General features: G+C 30.4%; 5 protein-coding genes and 1 long non-coding RNA gene across 12 annotated transcripts; 4 read left to right on the top strand and 2 right to left on the bottom strand.

The window, feature by feature from the left end:
• Nucleotides 1-13: 13 nt before the first annotated feature.
• Nucleotides 14-12,827, bottom strand: AlaRS (alanine--tRNA ligase, cytoplasmic). The gene is made up of 17 exons (XM_034328420.2): nucleotides 12,673-12,827; nucleotides 12,310-12,467; nucleotides 12,056-12,244; nucleotides 11,827-11,972; nucleotides 11,546-11,737; nucleotides 11,182-11,472; nucleotides 10,997-11,106; nucleotides 10,643-10,917; nucleotides 10,245-10,568; nucleotides 9,920-10,178; nucleotides 9,593-9,845; nucleotides 9,261-9,525; nucleotides 8,906-9,190; nucleotides 8,643-8,829; nucleotides 3,828-8,562; nucleotides 1,239-1,359; nucleotides 14-401 (listed from the first exon to the last, which is right to left on the bottom strand). Exons 2-15 carry the CDS (start codon nucleotides 12,442-12,444, stop codon nucleotides 7,883-7,885), a joined length of 3,591 nt encoding a protein of 1,196 aa, XP_034184311.1. The 5' UTR covers nucleotides 12,445-12,467; nucleotides 12,673-12,827; the 3' UTR covers nucleotides 14-401; nucleotides 1,239-1,359; nucleotides 3,828-7,882.
• Nucleotides 1,908-4,051, top strand: LOC117606280 (uncharacterized). Its single transcript, XR_004581938.2, has 3 exons — nucleotides 1,908-2,049; nucleotides 3,171-3,309; nucleotides 3,912-4,051. It is a non-coding gene; the product is annotated as an uncharacterized LOC117606280 (long non-coding RNA).
• On the top strand, nucleotides 4,797-7,795 carry LOC117606251 (mitochondrial ribosome-associated GTPase 2). Of its 2 annotated transcripts, XM_076692739.1 has the most exons (8): nucleotides 5,227-5,255; nucleotides 5,342-5,446; nucleotides 6,236-6,454; nucleotides 6,524-6,643; nucleotides 6,708-7,046; nucleotides 7,132-7,270; nucleotides 7,340-7,572; nucleotides 7,646-7,795. In XM_076692739.1, the coding sequence occupies exons 2-8, from the start codon at nucleotides 5,438-5,440 to the stop codon at nucleotides 7,793-7,795; spliced, it is 1,209 nt and encodes a 402-aa protein (XP_076548854.1). In that variant the 5' UTR covers nucleotides 5,227-5,255; nucleotides 5,342-5,437. The 2 variants fall into 2 exon arrangements, with proteins under 2 accessions (XP_076548876.1, XP_076548854.1); XM_076692761.1 differs by lacking the exons at nucleotides 5,227-5,255; nucleotides 5,342-5,446 and adding an exon at nucleotides 4,797-4,938.
• Nucleotides 12,828-12,874: 47 nt separating the features above from the next.
• Nucleotides 12,875-13,959, top strand: mRpS25 (mitochondrial ribosomal protein S25). Its single transcript, XM_034328562.2, has 4 exons — nucleotides 12,875-13,026; nucleotides 13,098-13,303; nucleotides 13,385-13,491; nucleotides 13,600-13,959. The coding sequence occupies exons 2-4, from the start codon at nucleotides 13,167-13,169 to the stop codon at nucleotides 13,863-13,865; spliced, it is 510 nt and encodes a 169-aa protein (XP_034184453.1). The 5' UTR covers nucleotides 12,875-13,026; nucleotides 13,098-13,166; the 3' UTR covers nucleotides 13,866-13,959.
• Nucleotides 13,960-14,077: 118 nt separating this feature from the next.
• LOC117606268 (putative RNA-binding protein 18) lies at nucleotides 14,078-16,098 on the bottom strand. 5 transcript variants are annotated; one of them, XM_076692875.1, is made up of 6 exons: nucleotides 15,964-16,098; nucleotides 15,323-15,546; nucleotides 15,112-15,209; nucleotides 14,767-14,980; nucleotides 14,620-14,696; nucleotides 14,078-14,550 (listed from the first exon to the last, which is right to left on the bottom strand). In XM_076692875.1, exons 2-6 carry the CDS (start codon nucleotides 15,326-15,328, stop codon nucleotides 14,334-14,336), a joined length of 612 nt encoding a protein of 203 aa, XP_076548990.1. In that variant the 5' UTR covers nucleotides 15,329-15,546; nucleotides 15,964-16,098; the 3' UTR covers nucleotides 14,078-14,333. The 5 variants fall into 5 exon arrangements, with proteins under 5 accessions (XP_076548990.1, XP_034184446.1, XP_076548999.1 ...); XM_034328555.2 differs by lacking the exon at nucleotides 15,964-16,098 and adding an exon at nucleotides 15,749-15,883; XM_076692884.1 differs by lacking the exon at nucleotides 15,964-16,098 and adding an exon at nucleotides 15,690-15,822.
• Nucleotides 16,099-16,380: 282 nt separating this feature from the next.
• LOC117606247 (succinyl-CoA:glutarate CoA-transferase) lies at nucleotides 16,381-17,740 on the top strand. Of its 2 annotated transcripts, XM_034328513.2 has the most exons (3): nucleotides 16,381-16,714; nucleotides 16,778-17,442; nucleotides 17,510-17,740. In XM_034328513.2, exons 1-3 carry the CDS (start codon nucleotides 16,381-16,383, stop codon nucleotides 17,738-17,740), a joined length of 1,230 nt encoding a protein of 409 aa, XP_034184404.1. The 2 variants fall into 2 exon arrangements, with proteins under 2 accessions (XP_034184404.1, XP_034184403.1); XM_034328512.2 differs by having other exon boundaries at nucleotides 16,381-17,442.
• Nucleotides 17,741-17,806: the final 66 nt, after the last annotated feature.

Genomic DNA, 17,806 nt, shown 5'->3' with positions numbered 1-17,806 from the left:
CCCTTTTATACCCTTTCTATTATTCGTTATTATTTTTTTACCGATTGCCTAGTTTTTAACATTGCGAGGTCTCTGTTACGAAAAGGCAGCGATTCGTTTCTATATAATTATTTATATAATTTAATCTATACTCTGTTAGATAACTTTCTTGTAAAAGGAGAACTATTTTTTAAATTTTGCATGTAAAAACGGCCATAACATGTTACATGTTATTCGATGTATTTTCGCATCATCTGTATCGTTCAATCGATCTGCTTTTTGTACAATCTTTCCAATCACAGTCATTGCACCATTTATTAGTCGAAGGTGATTTCTTTCGTTGTTCTTGTTGCTGTTGTGCGTTTTTTCGCTTTTCCTTATCAATTCTTTGTATCTGTTGCCTCATTCGATGAAATTTCTTGCTAAAAAAAGAATAATTATTAGTTAATTTTTAACGCGTGACATATCGTGTAAGTTAAATGAAGAGCTTAGTCAGTAATAAGCACGAAGTGCTTATTAAACATTTATGACGATTTCTGACGAAAATTATTACGCAGTCATACGTTTCTTATACATGCTGTACTTACTAGCGTCTTTAGAACGGAATAAAGATAAAATAGTTCATACGTGTCTAGACTGTTGGAGATGATACCGGTATAATCCGAGTTTGTGTAGGCATTCGGCAAAGTAGGTTAATTTCGCTTTTACACGAGCTTAAGAAATAATTTTGATAACAGACGGACTACCCTTGTTCCTATTTACGGTCGTACGTGTACTAAACGAAATAATTCAAGGGCTAATTCACGTTACGTACAATTTTTATATCAAAAATAAATTTAAATGAAATTCTAAAAACTATAATTTTTAAACATTAAAAAAAAAACATTTGTCTAATGAATTTGCTAAGATAGTAGCGAACTAAAATACTAAAGTTAGCATATTAAGATATCCCCCAAAAAATTGTGATAAAACAATCTTGAGATTTTCTGTCGTATGTACATATTCCTGTACTTACGATTAATACTTATTGCTATTCTATTATTGACACTTTTCTGATACATGTATCGTGCATACACGAATACTTAAAACCGGCGCGGCGTCCGAGGTTACGCACTCGCGCACTCTGTGCGTGCAGTACATACACGCGCACGGCACGTGCATATTTATTATGTTCGAAATACAAAATAAAGGCATGGATTGCATACTAATCAGAATGTTATAAATTCAATTTAGCGAAGAGTGAAATATATGAAGCATACCCATAAGATGGATAAAAAAGAAGATCGCCGATAAATAATTCCTCGAAAAATCAAAGAATCTTTTGCTGTTTCTGCGAACGGTGGTTATCCTGGTCGATGCATTGTCCAGGCCATAAAGTTGCTGTATGTGCACGCTCAATTAGTCACTATAGTAGTAGGATCGAAAGAGACCTACGACGAGACACTATCGTACCTCGTACCGATGTAACACGTACACATGTAAGAAAAGTACGCATGATGTTCATACTTATTCGTATCGGTGCATGCACAAGTTTTCTCCTTATTTCGTTGACTCTTACTACACCGTGAGATCACCACAAAGAACTGACAGTAACGGGCTCGGATTTTGTGTAATTTTATAAATGACAAGAACCGAGGTAAAATCAGAGAGAACGCACAGAAGAAAGAAGAAAGAAAACCGAGAGATAATTGAAAAGATCGAGGAGATACGTTGTCACGATTTGACATTTAAGTTGAAGAACCGTTTCTCTTGTAAGCCGATAGGTACGAAAAAAAAAGCGTATACGGAGGCGCTAGTTTCGCCGTATGTCCACATAAAGTTTTGCCCACGAATGAACGCCTCGATTCTTTCTCTTTTGCTCGAGTTCACTTAGCACTTGTGTTTCCTTTTCTCTTTCTTTCATGCGAGCTTTTCCTGCAACCCCGCCTCGTTTTCTGACGAACGACCGGCGCGGCGCCGCCTAACGACTATGACTTGCGTCTGCTCGCGTCGCGACGTTCTCGTGGCGCCGTCATGCGGCAACCCTTCCGATGTAAGGATTAAACGTACGAAGAGTTGCATATTGTCGAGGTGGGATTATTTTTTGCTTTTATTTGCTTAATTATTTGAAATCGCATACTGTACTTTCATTTTCAACAATATAAAAATTCGTTAGTTTCTTAAGCTTTGTCTAACAAAAAATAAAAAATCTAAGAAAATGCGGGTGTATGTACGTCATATATGATAAAATTACTTCAAATAAAATATAGACATCTTTTACGATGTAATAATGTTTTACCGTAATCATTTACCTAAGTAGCGCTTATATTATTTGTAAGAAAGATAAAGAGCTTTTAGCGTTGAACGGTGAACGCACATGTATTAACTTTGATACGACCTAAGAAGTCCTTTGGAGTAAAACATGTGATGTCTCACGGAATAATCATATTTTATTCAAAGATAGATCGACCGAACAATTTCAACTAGTCTTCCAAGTTTTTCATAAGTTATATTACGATGATGTGTCTAGACTTTAGACTCATGGTCGCGTAATATCATTACGTGCTATAGTAGTTATACAACAACAATTTTTAATGTTGAATAAATTTTAACTTAATGAGAAATTATCGATTTCCTATCGAAACCAATCGATTATATTTTCGTAATATGAAGCATCAAACCCGATGATTTATCCATAATTATATAGTATGTATGTATGTATGTACTTACATACATTACATACATACATGAAAGCATCTGATTATACTTACGATATGTACTTTGGTATGAACAGTTAGTTAACAATTACGAATAAACATTGTTGCAAATAACTTGAGTGTCAGTAATATTTTGTGATATTTTGTGAATACTTCTTTATAATTTATCTGTTTGAGGTTGCGTTCTTCTTTTAGCCTTGTACGACCAGTTAGTTGCCAAGTTACAATAATGCCAAAATAAACTGAGAAGTGCGAAACTTCGGTTGACATAAATTCTCAACTGTAATAAACGCGTTATATACAAGGGGCGATTGTTAATCAAAAGTATAAAACGTTTTTTATTGTTTAACCGAAGAAACAACAAATATCTTGTAGTGGGAAAAGTCAATGATAAAAAAGAATTAAATAGCGCGAAATTTTACACCTTATGTATACGATATAGACGAACGTAATGTGAACACAAGATAACGATACAATAATTTTACAATTTTACAGTTATGCGTGCAAATATGTAGGTGAGTTGCCATCCGAGTGCTATCGATATCAATAAGCTGAACCGGAAGTCAAGAAGGTGGTACCCGTTCGATCGCTTACGCAAAATCGATCACTTTTATTTTCATCATCGATCAATGCGGTAACTATTGTGTAAATATAATTACTGTTCAACATTAGGTAATTCATATTTAATAATAAAGTATTAAACGAATGGAAACGATATAAATTATTTCGAGCAGTTAATTTTACGCATAAGTATAATTAACACCAAACGGTAGGATATTCTTACGTAAGTTAATCTAATTTAATCCGCCAACCTTCGAAACTCTTTATAATCAAATAGGCAATTTTCAAGTTTATTACCCATTCTTAACTTAACAATTTTTCAACTGTTTCAAGACTGATAAAAGATACAGAGGTGTTAAAATTATATCCATTTAATATTTTTTATTTCAATTTAATTACTTATTACTATGCAGCCCTGAAAAATTATTTTACACTTAAGTCATATATTCATCCGGTGATAAACATGCAACGATATTACAAAGCTCCATTTGTAATTATGATAGTGATGAAATAATGTTTTCGACAGATAATAAGCACTATTCACATCGCTTTACGAACAGTGTGATTCGAGTATTTAACGTTAGAACTTACTATTAAAATTTAGTAATTGTACTGTGATCAATTTAGATTTCCCTTAGCTTCAAAAGACACTGAATCAATAATTCATATTGATAGCGTAACCGTGACGACCTAATACACAGATGCTGAAGATACAATACACAGCGTACAACGTTGTGCCACAATGACAAACCACAAGTTGATATTTTTCACTGTGGATTGAGTACATATCGGTTATTTGCGGACTTGCGTGCTGCGATATATCCAAGGTACGAAGAAGACGATAGCGTGAAGCGTGGGAGTACATAATGTGTATACATATACAGCTGACATAATTTCGATTGTTTCGAACATTCGTTTGAATCATAACTCTATATGTATGATTAATTAATTTCATTTACACACGAGTGTCATCGATTACTTGAGCATAAAATCCTTAATATTTTCTTAAAGTTTCATATGTTAATGTATTATACACGATTTCTGTTTGATTGAACTTTTCTAGGATACTCGATGGTTTATAAATATTCAATGTATATGTAAAAACAGAATCATATAATGAATTCGTGATGCTAAATTTATAACATACTCATCGAACTATTGTATAAAAATAGTTTCATTCATTCACCGTATGTACTATTATATCATTTACTTTCGTCTTTAAGCCAAAGATATCATTAAAACATAAGTTTATTTTAAGTTACTTTCACCTGATATAAGTATTGTATTAATAAAAAATATATTATTGTTCTTTTATACTTATCTTCTAAATATATTCTAATCCTATCCCCCTACCATTAATGTAAACTATTGAAAAGAAATGTAATAATACGTTAAATACGTTGTATATTACTACATATTTAGCAATAAATTATTTATTAGTTCAATAATATTTTATGAAATTTAAAATTTGAATTCGTTTCGCGTATAGGTAATTCAAAGAAAAATAACAAGAGGGCACTATTTATATATGTTGTACATACACGTATGTACATACATATGGTTTACAATTGCAATAAAGACGTAACTGAGATTTAAATGAATAACTCTTATTTCATTTTAAATGCAAAAATACTAATTTGTGAAACAAATTTGTTGTATATGACAACATGAATTAATAGAGCGCAATAGCATTTATATTAAGGTCAGTTTGTTTTTGGTTACACGAGTTATTGAAAAAAATAGAATTAATAACAAGTACAGAAATTATTATGTATATAAGCTAATGATGCCCTATTATTTTAATAGCGAGGCTGTAATGATTTAATCTATATACTAAGACTATGAATCTTACTATTTTCAATGAAAATGATGATGTTCTACTAGTAGGTGAAGGCAATTTTTCATTCTCTGTTGCACTATTCCACCTAAATTTAAAAGTTAACATCATGGCTACATGTTATGAAAGTAATATCAGTCAGGATCTTGGAAAGAAAAACATAGAATATTTAAAAAATAATGGTTAGTATGTTTTCAATTCAATTGTAGTGGTTAGAATCATATATTTTATCATTGTTTTATCAAAAATTCTATGCATTTCTTTTCAGGAATTCGTGTGTTATTAGGTGTTGATGCAACAAACTTGAAACAACATCCAATACTAAAAACAGAATTATTTGATAAAATTATTTTTAACTTTCCCCATGTTGGAGGTAAAATGCGAATAGAAAAAAATAGAGAATTATTAAGACAATTCTTTATAAGTGCATCAGAATCATTAAAAAATAATGGACAAATATTAGTTACTCTTTGCAATGGTCAAGGTGGTACACTTATTGACAATCCACCAAGGCGGTGGGATGATTCATGGAAAATCATAGAAATGGCAGCCTATGGAAATTTTATTTTAAGATCAGTTGAACCATTTGCATGGTCATCTTTTCAAAATTATATAGTTACTGGATATCGTAGTTTGGATAAACAATTTCATTCTTCTGGAGCTTTAACACATATATTTACTAAATCTGAATCTCCAAATGTACAAAATATTTCTCCTAAAAAGAAGCTAAATATTGCTCACTGTAATAGCAGTAATTTTTCATGGAAAAATATAAGACAAATTATTAATATTCCAAATAAAAGTATGACTAATATATATGCTTGCATATATAAATTTGATATAACATTCAGTGTTAATGAAGAATTTGATCCTATTCAATTTTATATGATATTGTATAATCATGCAGGTGAAATTATAAATGATGTTACTTTCATAACATCATATAAATCTCCATTGACAGAAATAGAAAGAAGAACATATAGAATAAGTTATACATCTGATTGTATACCTCTATATAGGAAAAGAATTATTGATATACATCAAAATTTGATTGCAGATATTTTAGAAAACAATTTAAATGTTTCAGTATCAAGATAGTACTATTTCATGCATTGTAATTTTAATTTAATAAAGCACTATTCTGTAATTTAATTATTTGCAGATGAATTATTTTCGTTTAACAAAAAATCTAGTAATATACAGTACATGTTGGAAACAAGGTACAAATGTGCAGAAATGTAGAAATCTAAACAAGTACATTTTTAAATCATTATGTACATCCAAATGGTTTCAAAATCAAGATACTGTTCCTAAAGCTTTACGAAATATAAAACCAAAATCACAAAGAGATACAGAAAGAAGTGTTCTTGACATAAAGCATGTATGAAATCAAGTTGCTTTTGTTTTTTCATATAATGTTTAACAAATACTAATCTGTATAATTATTTAGATAAGAGCAATTGGGGGAAAAGGTGGAGATGGGAGTATATCATTTTTGCAATTATTTTCAAATGAATTTGCTGGGCCTGATGGTGGGGATGGCGGAAACGGTGGTCACGTAATTCTTCAGGTAAGTGATTAACAACTAAATCACTTATCTACTATATAAAATATATAGATTCAATACTTTGCAGGCATCAATCAATGTTAAAGATCTTTCACATATAAATAGTGTACTTAAAGCTGAAGATGGAGAAAAAGGACAGAGTAAAGACTGTTTCGGTAAAAATGCCGAACACAGTATAGTACACGTACCAATAGGTACTATAATACGCAATCTAGAAGGAAAAATAATAGCTGATTTAAATCAAGAAGGAATGATGTTTATTGCTGCGAGGGGAGGTGCCGGTGGTCATGGAAATGCATATTTTAAGTCTGATGTACAACAAACACCATGTATAAGTGAATATGGAGCAGAAGGAGAAGCAATGCAATACGTAGTAGAAATAAGTAGCATGGCACATGTAGGATTAGTATGTAAACAATATATTTATTTAAAAATAAAATTAAGAGCAGGAGTAAGATATATATCATTATGCAACTGTTTAAAATCTTTAGATTGGTCTACCGAATGCAGGTAAAAGTACATTATTAAGAGCCATATCTAGAGCTAGACCAAAAGTAGCAGCATATCCATTCACAACATTGAGACCTCATTTAGGGACCGTATTATATGATGATTATGAGCAAATTGCAGGTTAGTGATACAATTAAGTAGTAATTCATTTGAAGTAATGTTTTAACGAAAAGTATATTAACTTTCAAGTGGCTGATTTGCCGGGAATTATATCCGATTCTCACAAGAATAGAGGTCTCGGTATACAATTTCTTAAACATATAGAACGTTGCAGAATTTTATTATTCATTTTGGATACTACTTCGAATGATCCGTGGAAGGATTATGAAACATTAAAATATGAAATTACACATTTTAATGTAAAATTAACTAACAGATCAATGCTGATTGTTGCAAATAAGATGGATTTACCAGAAGCTACGGTAAGGCACGGTGCCGTATTTTAATTAATAATTCTTAAACAATATAGTAACATTATTAATTATATCGTTACAGGAAAATTTTAAATTACTCAAAGAAAAAATTGATTTACCAATTATTCCAGTTTCTGCTAAGAAGGGTACAAATATATCTCTTTTGTTAAGGGAGATAAGAATATTATATGATAAGGACAATAAACAAAAAGAAGAATCGAATGTTCTGTAACAAAAAACTGTACTGATTAATAATGTATATTCGTAATAATAAAAATGTATAAAACTCATTCCTTTAGAGAACATAATATTTTAACATTTAATGTTTAACAACTTTTTCACACATTTGAAAACTTTTTAGTATGCTAGTTACTTGTGGCTGATTTAAAATAGTAAGAAACCATCTAGTTAAATTCTTATATTGTATCCTATATTGTGAATCAAATAAATGTTCATACAACGGTACCAAGGCAGTAAAAATAGCAACATCTGCAAGGCTGATTCTTTCTCCAACTAAATAAGTTTTTGTAAGCAGTATATTGTTTAATTTGGTTAAGGAAGAAAGAAGATCTTCCTTGGATGCTTTCATACCTGCCTTTACGTTATTTGGTACCTGTTTCGTGATGCATGGAATAACCCACCCCAATACTGCCGGTAGAATATGATTATCTGCGTAACTTACCCATTGTAAAACCTCACTAAACATAAAAAGATCGTTTGAACATCTTAATTGGTCATTTGCTAAGTAAAAAGAAATTGCACTGCTGTCGGATAGTTCAATACCGTTTCCTTCTAATTTAACGTTATTAGAAATTATGCCGTCATTCTTACATTCCTTCATTATCACTTCTTTATCATTATATTGCGCTACTATTTGAGCACGATAATATTTGATACTTCCAATATTACCGGAAAGTATTAATTTCTCTTTTGAAGTTTTAGAACACATCGAATTTTGACTAGCTTTTAACTGACTGCAGATGTTATTCGTCAGATTTTCTAAAAATATGCGACAAAATTTAACAACTGTAGAAATAATTTACTTCTTATATCGTATTAATTAATTTATATTAACGAACCATTGTTACTTATAACTCCAAGTTTTGAATTAGCAAAATTTTTTGCAGTATGTATTAATTTTGTTAAACATGATATATTGGTACCCGATGCCTGAGCAGACTCAGCTTTTCCACCTCCTTTTCCTTCCATAAGTGAAGCAATTTCTTGGATCCATTCGTTTGCTTTCAGTCCTTTGTTTATGGCAGACTATTATATTTCATAAGAATTAATTTTACTTTTTTTTTTTTGTTCAAATAATTAAGTAGTATAAATGTAACTTTACCTTAGATACTGCGCTAAGTGCAAAAATCTTTTTAACATCGGGATCCACGCTTATAAGTAATGCACTTGTCTCTGGAGAAATGGCTTTTATTTTTTTAAGGGCAAAATCTAAAGCTTTTGTGTTACTATATGCTTGCAATATTTCAACCAATACCGGACACCCTACATTTGCTTGAATTATTCGTTGAACAGTATCTACTACTGCATTGGCAATTGCAGTTTTTGCTGCACGTTCTTTATCATCAAGCATCTTTTTTAAATCTTTTAACATTTTACGCATATTATCCTATGTGTGAACGAAAAGATTATATATCGTTCTCGCTATGTTAAAATTATGTATATAAAATTATACATACTTTTTTCCAACTTGAAATCGTAGCACGCGAGACATCATCTGTTAATTCAATTATTTTTTTTACGTGCTCTTTAGTATTGGTACCATTCTTATCATTAGCTATAGTTGCTTGAAGTTGTTCCAAATGATTTTGCAATACAGCTGCTTTCTTCTGAGCTTTTGTTGCTTCAGGACCAGTAAGAGCTACCATACGTCTAATACCTTTAGCGATAGCTTCTTCACTGGCTATGACAAAATCCTCAATATGTTTTGTATAATGCAAATGCCTACAAGTATTTATATAAAATGATTATTGTTCGTAGTATTTTGTACCATATATATGAAATTCCTTACGTTCCGCCACAAAATTCTACGCTAGTCTGCAATGCGCTAGGACCTAAAGGATCTTTTTCCAAGTCTTCAACTGGTATACCTATGCTAACAATTCTCACAGGATCAGGATACGTTTCTTCAAACATAGCTCGTAAACCTTGAATAGTCTTTGCTAGTGCTAAGCTACTTTCTTTAGCATAAACTTTCCTATTTTCCTTTACTAAGCTGTTTGTCATTTCTTCTACTTTTTTCACCTGCTCTGCAGTCATTGCTCCTATGGAAATAGATACATGTAGTTATACTTTATGTTTAATATTTAAAAATAAAAAAATATATTCTGCAACAAACCTTTATTTGTAAAATCAAAACGAAGACGATCGGGTGCAACTAAAGAGCCTTTCTGATCAACTTCCGTACCCAATACTTTTCGAAGTGCATAATTTAGAACATGAGTTGCAGTGTGATTACTCATTAAAAGCCTCCTTCGCGTAGTATCTACGTTTAAGTAAACTTTGTCATTCTTTTTCAATGTTCCTTGCCCTACAGTTCCAATATGCAGGACATAGCCACCTCTTACTTGAACATTTTTTATACGAACTTCGGTGTCCTTGAAAAATGAAGATGTTAGTTTCTTATAATGTATATAATATGTTGAAGTATATTATTTCTTTACTTCATCATCAACTTTAACTAAAAATCCTTCGTCGTATATTTGGCCACCTTGTTCCGCATAAAAGTTTGTTTGATCTAACAAAATTCCTACTTCCTCTCCTGAGGATACATCATCAACAAAAGTCTTGGCACGTCTAAGAGCAATTACAGTACCAGTACACGGAGCAAATTCATATTCCTCGTATAGTTTATCATTGGTAACTGTGTAATTGTATTTTGGTAAATCATTAGTGGGTTTTATTCCTTTATTTTGTAACTCGGTAATCGCATGAACGTCTAGGTTAATTTGATCATCCACACCACCGCTTTTACTTTGAGAAATGATCTAGAACAGATTACTATTTCATAAATAATACATGTTCAAACATACTATGTATTGCAAAGTAGTTTATATGATACCTGAGCTTGTTTTCTTGCTTCCTCGTAACCAACCATATCAACCTTTAATCCTTTTTCCTCAGTCATAAGTTGCGTTAAATCCACTGGAAAACCATATGTATCATATAAACGCCATGCAACATCCCCTGGGAGTACACTTGACGACTTTAATTTTGTTATAGTACGATTCAATAAATTACGACCACGCGATAAAGTTTTGAGAAATTGTTCTTCTTCCTCATTGATCACATCAATTATATACTGTGGATCTTTTGTTACTTCAGGAAAGACATCACCTATAAATCAATAGGATTATAAAATAATTTCTCGATACGTTAAATTATATAAGTAATATTAAAAGTTCCAAATATTTACCAAGAAGTTCTACAACTACATTTACCAATGTTCCAAAGAAACCAGGTTTAGCATTTAATTTTTCAGTTGCGTAACGTACAGCGCGTCTCAAGATTCTTCTTAACACATACCTAAATTATAATTGATGTTAAGATTAGTACACATATTATGATGTATAAGTTATAACATACAAGTATTTAGCTTACCCTCTACCCGTATTATCTGGTACACCACCATCAGAAAGGGCAATTGTAATAGTTCTTGCATGGTCTGCTAAAACTCTATATGCCATATCTATCCCATCTTTATCATCTGCACCTACCTTTCCTTGGTAAGGCGGTGCTCCTGTACCTTTTTGTATTGCATCAAACAGGGGCACAAATAAATCTGTATCATAATTAGCACGTTTATTCTGTATAACTGATACTAATCTTTCTAAGCCCAGACCACAATCAATATGTTTTTTTGGCAATGGTTTTAAAGATCCATCAGATTCTCTAAAAAAAAAAAAAAAATAGATGCATAAATTTAGGTAAGCAAGATATATTTCGTTTATTATAAATTATATACCTATTAAATTGTATAAATACAAGATTCCAAATTTCTAAAACATCAGGATCATCCTGATTCACTAAATGAGCTGCCTGTCTATTGCCAATACGGTCGTAATGTATCTCACTACATGGTCCACATGGACCTGTCTCTCCCATCTCCCAAAAATTATCTTTCATATTTCCTGGTAATATATGACTAAGAGACACCCTAAAAAAGTAAAAAAGTAAAAAAGTAAAAAAGAATTAATTATAGCTTTTGTTTATTATTAACAAGATTAACAAAGAATATGCTATTACCCTAAAGAAAGCCAAATCTCTTTACACTCTTCATCAGAATCTAAATTATTTTTCTCATCTCCTCCAAAGTAAGTTACATACAATTGATCTGCTGGTAATTGTAATGTAACTGTTAAAAATTCCCAGGCCCAGGTACAAATTTCTTTCTAAAAGAATAAAGCACATGTTTAGAAACTACATAACAATAATAGTGTAATAAATCATATATATTATTTGTTTGATACTTTACTTTAAAATAATCTCCAAATGACCAATTTCCCATCATCTCAAAAAATGTATGATGATAAACATCTTTTCCAACATCATCTAAATCATTGTGCTTTCCTCCAGCTCTAATACATTTCTGACTATTAACAACTCTTACCCACTTTGCCATATCGCTATTAGGATCCACACTTCCTAAAAATATTGGTTTAAACTGAAACATACCACAATAAAAAGATAGATATATTTTAATAAATAATACTATTACTGACATCTTACCTGGTTCATTCCAGCATTTGTAAATAATAATGTTGGATCATCGTGTGGTATTGTAGAGCTAGAATGAATATATTCATGACCTTTGCTTTTAAAAAAGTCAATATAAGCTTGTCGAATTTGCTTAGCATTCATCATTGTAATTATCTTTTGTGCAGTTTCTGAAACAAACCAATATGTAAGTTAATATATTGAACATATGGGAACAAATAACAGTAAACATGTAAGTAAAGAAATATATGTACCTACTTTACTGTAAGTATTTAATATCTTAAATTAAGAAACTACATTTTGTTTTCAAATTGTTGTTGCCATAATGTTACTATATTATCAAATATGATTATAAAATATTGTATTAAAATTTACCTTTAGTTAAACACAAAAGTTTATATCAAAACAGCTGTGCAACAGTGGAGATAACGTGTCTCAAAAGAGAAAGGAACAAGGTTTAGCACATGTGTATGCAAGTCGTACCGGCACTATATATGTAACTACACCGTAGCTGCAGTACTTCTACTCTATTAACGGTGGAAGTAATATATGTACATATACACACACACTAGTAAGTGAGTGAGTGAGTGATAAGGTTGTCACACATGGTCACTCATGATCGCATTATTAAAAACACCATAACCAACAATATTTTATCATAAAGGGTAAAGCTCACAATGCATAAGTTATTACAACAATAGATTATTGTAGTAGTAAACTAGTCATACAGTAAGTACATAAATACACAGTGAAACCAATTAATATAATATAAACCAACTAATAAAATATTCTTGTTTCAGGTATATAAATATACATACAAAAGGATAATTTATTGTACACTGGTTTTTGTTAAAAAAAAAACAACCAAAATGCCATTTATGATTGGTAGAGCACCTATACGAAGAACATTAAATTATTTAAATGCTGGTACAATAATATTGAAAGACGAAATACAAATATTTTCTATTAATTACAACATACGTGGGAATCATCATCAAGGAATCAAGTAAATTTCAAGTTATTTTAACATTATTTCAAATTAGTTTTTATACAGTACTCATTACAATTAATATAAATCTAATTGTAGGGATTTCATATTTTGGCATATTTCACAGCTTCAATATAAAAATCCAAAAGTGCAAGTTATTACTTTTAAAAATATGACACCAACACCTTTCATAAAATGTTACTATGGTAAGTACCAAAGTCTGTGTGGTTTATTAATTATTCTCTCTCTATATATGTACATATATCATACTAGATTTCAGAAGAATAATCAATTTTGATTTTAATTTTCTATAGAAAATGGAAACACTATGTTAATTGATGTAGATGACAAATCCAAAGATGAAATACTAATGCATCTCAGACGTGTAGTTTGTAAATCAAAAGAACTTCAGAAAGAAGAAAGTATCAAGAAGGAAAAGAAAGATAATCCTGCAAATTTTGGTGTTGGTTGTTCACGAACCTGTATTTGTGTAGTACCTGGTCAGATACCATGTCCAGCTATAGTACCTTTACCATATCATATGCGTGGAAAATACAAATTTCAAAAGAAAGATAACTAACTCTGATGTAAAACTTATTTCATAAATACAATAGGAATCATTATATTAAACTCATATTCATCACTAATAGTTTGTTTTAAATTTCCTAATCTCAAAATAATGGTACTTCGTATTACAATATGTATTTAAAGTATATATTTATTTATTATAAAAAGATGTTATAGATTATGAAAATACATGTACATTAATGTACATATCAAGTATTATATTAATAATGAATTAAGGTATGTTTGTTTATCCAATATGCAATGGCACCACTGTAAAAATCGTATTAACAAGAGAAATTAAAAAGACCAATTAAAAAAAATAGGATTTTATAATAAAAGGAGTCAAATTAATACAAAAAAATTATTTAAATAGAAAATATAAATAATATAAATATCAACTAGTCATGGAACAGTATTGATCAATAAAAATAAATTCATTGTTTTTAATTATAATACTATAAATTAGAAAACATGATTTAAATTATCTTCTCGGTTTATGACGATTATATGGCTTATTGTTGTGATAATGACCACTTCGATTATGATAACGAGTTGATGTGGACGGTTTTGGAGTTTCCGATTTTTGATACAAATGTATTACAGGTGACCCATTCAAAGGTTTATTTAGTTCAAACTCTTCTTCTGATTCTTTCATCAACTTTAATTTCGCTTCTATAGCTTGAATAGCTGTTTCGCGGCTATAAAAAAAAATTATAGAAGACATAATAAAAATAACATTCTTGATAAAAGTATTTATAGTACTCTACCTTATTCTTTTATCTTCTTTTTTAGCTCCAGCTAAAGCAGGTATATCTATTTTTGGCTTTGGCTTATCCATATCAGACTGGAATACAATAGATAATATTTGAATTATACATTCATTTTATTAATAGTTTCATCATTTTAGTAATTACCTCTGTTACACTGTGAGCCCATCTGACAATAATATTTTTTGCTCCTACTTTTAAATTATGTAAAGCATCTTTGGCTGCTGTTGCATCTTGAATTGTTTTATAAGTAACAAATGCATATCCTCTTGGTTGACCTGCTTGTGGACCTGACCGATGGAATAGGAGGTCGAACTTTTCAATTGTTCCATGTTTTTGGACGAGTTTTAGGAGTTGGTACCAGTTTGACAGATAAAGAATGTGTTTTGTTTAGATTTTTCCATTATACGAAGAAAATACATATATCATTTTCCAATGATAAAACATTATGCTGAGAAAACATAATAATAAATAATTTAAGTAAATACTTACTCATTAATTCTTAAATCTAAATTGCCCACCCATAATCTTCTATCCTCCACCTGATTTGATTTTATGGGTTCTAATGGCAAAGGAACTTTAACAACTGGCTATAAATAAAACAGACATTATTATTAAAATTGTAGTATACTTTTAATAAATGTTTGAATACTGTAATACTGCTAAATAACCTTTGTATAAAATCTTCAAAACAAAATCTTACCTCCATCTTAAGAAAGTTTAAAAGGATATCAAATTACACAAAAAGGTTTTAAGCGTCGGTGTTGATTTCAAAATGTATTTTTGTACAAAATTGGGCATTAGAATTTAAATATTTTTGTAGGAAATTGTACAAACACAGCAAATCGCTTATACATTCACTCACGGCAGTTTAGCAAATCGTTCGTCTTTACGGATGATGATCACAAGTGACATAACATCTTATACCTGTAAAATAATTAAAATATGTCTTTTCTTTAATCCTTACATTATACTTTTCAAACTTAATTATATAAGTTTAAATAAATACATTTTATTACAATATACTTCCTTATACTACTTTTAGATTTAGCTTAAAACTTTCAAATTACGTTTAATATTTTAGATGATAATTAAAATAAACATAAATAAATAGTATATACATATATACCACTAAATGATTATTTTTCTTTCATACATAAATCAAAAGAATTTTGTTTATTTCCATATGCATTACAACTGTAAACACTTCTTATATGTATGTATACGTAAGTAAGGTAAATATACTGAATCTAAACATGGCGACGATTTTATCAGATTATGAATGACGACAGAATATTGTAATAAATAATCGCGATATTGGATTACGGTGAAATAATTACATACAATTTTATCGTGCTATTTTATAAAAGGTATATTCCAGATGGAGAGATCAATTATGTCTGAACAGCCTGCTCAAATACACACGGAAACTGTATTAGAAACTGATGCCTCAGATTCTGGATCTCAGGTATACTTATTACGTACTTTTATTGCTACTACGTCATTATTTCCATGTGACAAGGATCATTTTACAATAAAAACATGCTTCTTATAGTTTTAATATACTAAAAATATGGTAAAAAACAAATTATAAAAAATATCAGGATTGTTAGATACTGGTGCAAAGTGTTTGTTAAAAATATAAGACTGTATATACAACTTTTCAGTATCAATTGAAGAGAACTTAAATGCAGGTTTATAGTATTAGAAGAATAATAGGAGCTATTTGTAAAAGAAGTAACAAAGAAACAGAAACAATACATGATGTTTACTTTTCTATCAAAATGGATAAGAGCAAAATATGTATTAAATATATGCAGCTTCAACAATCAAAGGAGTTTCTGTAAAAGTACTGAGGACTATAGATCACCTTTATCAGATATTCGTGTTTTAGATTTAACACGAATTATTGCTGGTCCTTATTGTACTATGATTCTTGGTGACCTTGGTGCTGAGATTTTGAAGGTTGAAAGACCAGGTAGTGGAGATGAGGCACGGAAATGGGGTCCACCATTTATAGAAGGAACCCAAGAATCAGTATATTTTCTTAGTGTTAATAGAAACAAAAAGAGCATATGCATTGACCTGAAAAAAGGTAAAGATATAATCTATGAATTAGCAAAAAAGTGTGATGTTCTGATAGAGAATTATGTCCCAGGAAAGTTGAAGGACATGGGTTTAGGATATGAGGATATATCCAAGATAGCACCTCATATTATATATTGTTCTTTAACTGGTTATGGATATGAAGGACCTTATGCAAATAGGCCAGGGTATGATGTGATTGCTGCTTCTATAGGGGGCTTGTTACATATAACAGGTGAAAAGAATGGACCACCATGTAAAGTTGGGGTAGCAGTAACTGATTTAGCAACAGGTTTATATGCTCATGGTGCTATATTAGCAGCATTATATCAAAGAAAAAAATCTAATGAAGGGCAATGGATTCAGTGTAATTTATTGGCAACACAAGTTGCCAGTTTAATAAATATTGGTTCGAATTATTTAAATGCGGGTAAAAAAGCAGTACGCTGGGGTTCTGAACATGAAAGTATTGTACCTTACGAAGCTTTCCCTACAAAAGATGGATATATGACTGTTGGCACTGGAAGTGACACACAGTTTTTAGATTTACTGAAAAGAATGCAATTAACAGAGTTACTTAAATGTGATAAATATAAGAATAATCAGGCTAGAGTAGAAAACAGAGATGAATTATTGCCACTTCTTAGAAAAGAATTTAAAAAAAGATCTAATAAAGAGTGGGCACTTATATTTGAAGGTGCTTCATTTCCATATGGTCCAATAAATACAATAGGACAGGTATAAAGTAATACATATTTATGTTAAAATAATTTGAAAACGGTCGTTACACAAGACAATCTTATAGGTGTTTGAAGATCCTCAGATAAAACACATGAAAATGGTTCAAGAGCTGGAACATTCCACAGGGAACAGGGTTAAAGTTGTTGGTCCTCCTGTAACATACAGTTATGCTGTAAATAAAGCTCGGTTTGCGCCTCCCATGTTGGGACAGCACACTGATGATATACTAAAACGTATCTTAGACTATACTGATGATGAAATACAAATTTTAAAGAAAAATAAAATAGTACAATAGAAAATAACATATTTTTAGTATTATAATTCAGTTTTTATCAATTGGTTAACTGTATGTTGTGTATAA

This window comes from Osmia lignaria, chromosome 1, assembly GCF_051020975.1.
Source record: "Osmia lignaria lignaria isolate PbOS001 chromosome 1, iyOsmLign1, whole genome shotgun sequence".
In the NCBI taxonomy this organism is placed as follows: domain Eukaryota; kingdom Metazoa; phylum Arthropoda; class Insecta; order Hymenoptera; family Megachilidae; genus Osmia; species Osmia lignaria.
The sequence above is the reverse complement of the archived record's forward strand: the minus strand, read 5'-3'. Positions and strand labels throughout refer to the sequence as shown.